The sequence below is a fragment of the Capricornis sumatraensis genome, chromosome 14, assembly GCF_032405125.1.
Source record: "Capricornis sumatraensis isolate serow.1 chromosome 14, serow.2, whole genome shotgun sequence".
NCBI classification, from domain to species: domain Eukaryota; kingdom Metazoa; phylum Chordata; class Mammalia; order Artiodactyla; family Bovidae; genus Capricornis; species Capricornis sumatraensis.
Window position 1 is genome coordinate 71,048,602 of NC_091082.1, and position 6,613 is coordinate 71,055,214.

General features: G+C 41.1%; 1 protein-coding gene across 1 annotated transcript; it reads left to right on the plus strand.

The window, feature by feature from the left end:
• The first annotated feature begins 3,643 nt into the window (after positions 1 to 3,643).
• Positions 3,644 to 4,947, plus strand: LOC138090599 (nucleosome assembly protein 1-like 1). The gene has a single exon (XM_068986281.1). It carries the CDS (start codon positions 3,755 to 3,757, stop codon positions 4,880 to 4,882), a length of 1,128 nt encoding a protein of 375 aa, XP_068842382.1. The 5' UTR covers positions 3,644 to 3,754; the 3' UTR covers positions 4,883 to 4,947.
• The last annotated feature ends 1,666 nt before the right edge of the window (positions 4,948 to 6,613 follow it).

Here is a 6,613-nt window from a genome sequence, read left to right on the forward strand (position 1 = left end):
GTATCGGAGACTTTCTTTCCCTCGGGCGTTTATGTCTGCACAGATGATAAAGACGTTGGCTTGTCATAACTTCATCTCTCTTCAGCCCAGAATACCTTGAGAGGAAGGAAAGTGGTCTGGGTGGGTGAGGTCCTGACAGAGATTTCTTCCATATCAGAAGGCAGCTCTGCTTCCACCTCTGTCCGGTCTCTCCCTTTCACTCATTATGTGAATTCTGATTATGGGCAAAAGTGGGAAGCTTCCATTTTTATTTAAAAATCACATTGTGTCTCCAAAGACAGTACGGCGAAATTGTTTCTCATTTACATTTCGTTAACTCCCTCAGTCACATAATAATTCATTATTCTGTGAAAATGTGCAATAGTCTATAATATGAATGGCTTCAAAAAGCAGCGTTCTTAAGAAATATAATGTCCTTCCTTACCACAGAAGTCAAACTCTGATAAAATAACATTAACATACTGATAAGCAAATTTTGCACATCAAAAATTTTATATAGATTTAACACTATTTTCAGCTTTTGTTTAATGAATATTTAATTTGGAAAGCTATGAAATAATAGGTAATTATAGCTCTACAAGAACACATATTGACATGGAGTTTAAAAGACTGTGAAAGGTGCCTTGTGCTTGCAGTGAGTTTATAATTTAAACACAAAGAAAAATTTTAAGGCTGCCAATCAAATATTCATCAGAAGAAAGAATTTACGGAGTATCTCACTTCCTCAGGGCACATATGCAAAGAAGACACTAAAAATAACATAGGGCAAGTGTGGCAGACCGTGTTTAGGCAAAATCCAAACACACCCAAAAAGAGCTGAAGAAGAAAAAAGTTTCCTGAGCTTGAAAGCAAAGGCAACAGGATATAAGGGTCAGGTTTGGAAAAGATAGTGAGGACAGTCTGCAAAGGCCTTATAAGTAGGAAAAAAAACGGGCAAGCCCAAGAGATTGAAATAGTTCCCCACCCTTTGTTTTAGTATCTTTTTCTTAACATGAGCAGTCCTCCACTATCTTCAACCCTGACTCATGATAGAACCCATGTCACTCTTGCTGTCCATAAGAAAATCAATCAGGCTAATGCATAGAGCGTTAACGGGTTATCCTTCTTAAGCAGGGTTTTAACATGCTTTAAAACTTTCTAGAATGCTGCAACTAACCAGTCCCATTCCGTGAAATTCTGAGATTTTGATTCAGTCCCAGAAAACTGTATTTTTAACCAGCACTATAAGCAAGTCTAATGTGACCCATCCCCTGACCCACATTTGAAAATCACTGCATTGCACTGAAAGACAGAGGGGTTAGAGAAAGCTTCACTTCTCTCTGCTGCAGGAAAATCCACCAGGGCAGGTCTTCTGCAGAATCTCTGTCCTGCATTCTCTCTTCCCATCCTCACCCATGACTTGCTTTGAAAATTTCTCAAGGATCTTTAATTGTCCGTTCATTTCCAATCACAGGCACTAATCCTCTGGCAAGCTGGCAGTTCCTTCACACCCACTCAGAGATATTTGTAGCCTCTGGAGATCTTAGACAGGTGTTAACCCAGTAATCCTTCATCTAAGAGATTTGACTCCACACTAGTATTTTTAATTTCTCCAATTTGTTGCTTGTGGTTCACTGACTGGCAGTTGGATTCCAACCTGATTTCTTGTTGACCTGATACCATAAAGTCATTTCCTTCTGCTTATTCCCCAAGCCTCACCCTAAAGAGAGAGGGTAAACCTACCAGTGGAACAGCTGATCCATGACCTTAGAGCTAGAAAAGATGGGAAAGTCTTTGTACAGATCAAGATTCTTGAAATTACTGCTGAAAAAAATCCTTAATCTGCCCTTTTTCCCCCAAAATCCATCCCAGTTAAAGTTTACTACTTGTTCCCAGCATTACAAGGAGCACAAAGACAGGTAGTGAGACTGCATGCCGGCCCTCAGTTGTGGGATGGTCACTCAGGTGGTCTAGCATATGCTCGTGGTTAACAGATTGTGACTTAAATGCAAACACAAATTCACTGAAAGCTACTTGAGAATGTCTTTAGACTTTCAGGGTTCTACCGATCAGTTTGAAAACACCAGTATAATAGACTTCTTATCTCGGCCACTTGGTGCCTATGGGACCGTGTTAGTGGTTCCTAATCTCTCTGAGCCTGACTTTCAACTCAAGTAGATTGCTCAATAATAGGCTGCCTATATTAGTACAGTACAGAGGATGCCTGATGGCTCAGTGGATAAAGAATCTGCCTGCAATGTGGGACACACAGTTCGATCCCTGGGTCGGGAAGATCCCCTGGAGGAGGGAAGTGGAAACCCACTGCCATATCTATCCTTGCCTGGAGAAGCCCATGGACAGAGGAGCTGGCAGACTACAGTCCAAACAGTCGTAAAGAGGTGGACATGATTGAACTACTAAGCACGAAAAGCACAGAGGATGAATTGCAAAAGGGAGACAGTGAAGTCGGAAAGACGAGTTGGAAGATGATTGCAGTGGCTCAGTCATGAGCAGAGAAGGGATATGACTAGATTACCAGCAGTGGGAATGAACAAGGATAACTCCAGAAGACTAAGAAAGAAAGAACTGGCATTTGTGACTGACTTGCATGTTTTCCTCAACTATACTCCCAGGATATTAACAGGGCTGTGTGAAAAGTGTGATTCCATCTTTGAAGAAACCTGGGGGGTTTCACAGGGGTTAGATAGTTTCATAGGGGTTAATTAGAGCTAGCAAGTAAGATTTATGGAATAAGATTTATCAGGATTTCTTAGGTTATCTTATAGCCCAGTTTCTTCAAATTTGAAGAAAGTATGCTACAGTATGATTGACAAATATGGATGTGCTGTAACAGAAAAAAAGAAAGGCTGCTTGAGTAGACATCCCTGACAAACAAAAGAGCCTTTGACAATAAAAGTGGGATGGCAGCTATAGCAAAAAAGAACCAAAGTTTCCTCACCCTGGCAACTCCGTAGATGATCTCCTGTAGCACATACCTCAGGGGGAGTTCTGGCTACACAGCCAGTTGTTACTGCCGTTTCCCAGAAATTACCAAGTGAAGCCATCAACAGCCTAATATAACCAAGCTGAAAGGTCAAACTAGGAACTCAGAATACCCTGTATATGGGACATACAGGAAACCCAAACTCAGAGGCAAGTGCGTCTCATGGTTCTAATAGTCTGCTCTGAAAAAGGATTTAAACATCAAAGGTGTGAGTGAGATGAATGGATTTAACAACAGAATATGATCAGATATACAAATGCGGTGGTTATAGGCAGTGACTCCTCACAGTGTCTGATAACAGGTGTTTTATAGTGTTTTCTGTTAATTAAATCTCAACACAATTTTGTGGCAAGATTATTTGTCTTGTGTTTCAGACAGTCCCAAGTGCATTGGGTAAGAAATGATATACCACGCTCAATACTCCAGGAAATGAATTACCTGGGGGAATTCAGTGAAGATTGCAGAATTATGATGCTGCCTCTTAATATCCATCTGCTATTTTTTTTTTCATTGGTTTTGTTGACTGTTTAAACTTGCTAGCTGACATAGGACATCAGGTATGAAACGTGTAAGGAATTTTGGTGGGATAAGACAAATACAACCAGCTTTTTTAGCACCCTCTGCTCGCGGCGCCGCCTCCTGCTCCTCCCGCCACCGCCCTGAGTCACTGCCTGCGCAGCTCGGGCCGCTCGGCTCCCCGCGCTCGCCACCGGAGAGCTGAGCTGGAAAACGAAATTTGCCATTTTTGAAAATATTTGGCATTTGTACAACATGGCAGACATCGACAACAAAGAACAGTCTGAACTTGATCAAGATTTGGATGATGTTGAAGAAGTAGAAGTAGAAGAAACTGGTGAAGAAACAAAAATCAAAGCGCGTCAGCTGACTGTTCAGATGATGCAAAATCCTCAGATTCTTGCAGCCCTTCAAGAAAGACTGGATGGTCTGGGAGAAACACCAACAGGACACATTGAAAGCTTGCCTAGGGTAGTTAAAAGACGAGTGAATGCTCTCAAAAACCTTCAAATTAAATGTGCACAGATAGAAGCCAAATTCTATGAGGAAGTTCATGATCTTGAAAGAACGTATGCTGTTCTTTATCAGCCTCTGTTTGATAAGCGATTTGAGATCATTAATGCCATTTATGAACCTACAGAAGAATGTGAACGGAAACCAGATGAGGAAGATGAAATTTCGGAGGAGCTAAAAGAAAAGGCCAAGATTGAAGATGAGAAAAAGGATGAAGAAAAAGAAGATCCCAAGGGAAGTCCTGAGTTTTGGCTGACCGTTTTTAAAAATGTTGACTTGCTCAGTGATATGGTTCCGGAACATGATAAGCCTATTCTGAAGCACTTGAAAGATATTAAAGTGAAGTTCTCAGATGCTGGTCAACCTATGAGTTCTGTCTTCGAATTTCACTTTGAACCCAATGAATATTTCACAAATGAAGTGTTGACAAAGACATATAGGATGAGGTCAGAACCAGATGATTCTGATCCCTTTTCTTTTGATGGACCAGAAATAATGGGTTGTACAGGGTGCCAGATAGATTGGGAAAAAGGGAAGAATGTCACTTTGAAAACGATTAAGAAGAAGCAGAAACACAAGGGACGTGGGACAGTTCGTACTGTGACCAAAACAGTTTCTAATGACTCTTTCTTTAATTTTTTTGCCCCTCCTGAAGTTCCTGAGAGTGGAGATCTGGATGATGATTCTGAAGCTATCCTCGCTGCAGACTTTGAAATTGGTCACTTTTTACATGAGCATATAATCCCAAGATCAGTGTTATGCTTTACTGGAGAAGCTATTGAAGATGATGACGATGATTATGATGAAGAAGGTGAAGAAGCGGATGAGGAAGGGGAAGAAGAAGGAGATGAGGAAAATGATCCAGACTAGGACCCAAAGAAGGATCAAAACCCAGCAGAGGGCAACCAGCAGTGAAGCAGGGTGTATGAGGCCCTGAGGATGACCTGCACTGATCTGCCTTCTGCTTCCATGGAAAGGATGAATTTACATCATTTGACAAGCCTATTTCAAGTTTTTTGTTTGTGTGTTTGCTCATTTTTGTTTTTGCATCCTAAAATAAAAATGTCATATAATTAAAAAAAAAAAAAAAAAGACAAATACAACCAGCAGATAGGGCTTAGGCTACAACTGGGATTTAGGTCCAGGTACAAGCCTGGGCCAGGACAGGACTGGGACAATGCCCTGCAGCGAGTCTTACCCATTTCTCTAAGCTGAGGCCACACTGAAGTACCAGGAGGCTGGAGACAGCTTGAAGACCAAGGAAGCAAAGGAGATATTGCTAAGGATGATGTCAAGGGTCAGCCACGGGTCAAGGTAAGGAGGAAAGTAATGAAGGTAGGTCTACACTGTCTAATAAAATTAGGAGTATATGCAGTCACAACACTGACAGCCTAACAGAGATGCATGAAGCCAATAGTATTCTATTTAATGGCATGGCTAGAACAAAAGACACAGCCTGAATACCAAATTATTTATTTTGGCTTCAGATTTGGGTAAATAAAAAGCAGATCAGTCACAATACAATTGGGCTTCCCAGGTGGCTCAGTGGTAAAGAATCCACCTGTCAATGCAGGGGATGTGGGTTCAATCCCTGAATCAGAAAAATTCCCTGGAGAAGGGTATAGCAACCCACTCCAGTATTCTTGCCTGGGAAATCCCATGAACAGAGGAGCCTGGTGGATTTCAGTCCATGGGGTCACAAGAATCAAACACGACTGATCGACTAAATAATAACACCACCACCACAATATATAAACTGATTCTCTACATTCATAGATAGGTATTGATTTGACTGGAAGCTGAAGAATTCAATCATAATAGTTATGGTTATCATTTTTAATGCCTGGTTTATGATACATGCAGCAGAAAAAGCTTTCCGATGTCCAGACATCACACCTGAGAGGAAGGTGTTATTGCCAGTTAAAAAGATCAGAATTTGCTCGTCTATAAGCCACAGAGAAAAAGCTTGAAGGAATCTTGGTCTTGTCACAAACATGTTTTCAATAACCTGGTATTCCTACATCCTTCTCTGACTTTGTAGTTGATCCAAATAATTTCTTGTGCATTTTAATGTTGTCTCATTATAAGGTGTGGTTTTGTAAGAATTAGGCTTGACCAAGATGATCTCTCGGTAATAGAATCTACTAATATTAACTAAGGAGATGAGGGAATTGACCTAAATACCCAAGTTAGGAAACAAAGACTTGGCTTTGTATTGTCAGCACTCAGAGGGTGTTGTGAGACTCAGAGCCTATGATCACTCAGCGTCAAGTCAATAAAAGATCAGGGTTTATTGCAAGTTGAACTTAGTATTTTCTAAGGCAATGCTGTTCATAGAAATATGTGAACTGCTAACATGCTACTATGAGCCACATAAGGAAATTTTAAATTTTCTAGTGGCCACATTGGGCTTCCCTGATAGCTCAGTTGTTAAAGAATCCACCTGCAATGTAGGAGACCTGGGTTTGATCCCTCGGTTCGGAAGATCCCCTGGAGAAGGGAAAGGCTACCCACTCCAGTATTCTGGCCTGGAGAATTCCATGGACTGTATAGTCCATGGGGTCTCAAAGAGTAGGACATGACTGAGCAAATTTCATTTTT

Bases quoted from the DNA above. Each gene is read 5' to 3' on its own strand.
- LOC138090599 (XM_068986281.1), top strand. From the start codon at position 3,755: ATGGCAGACATCGACAACAAAGAACAGTCTGAACTTGATCAAGATTTG.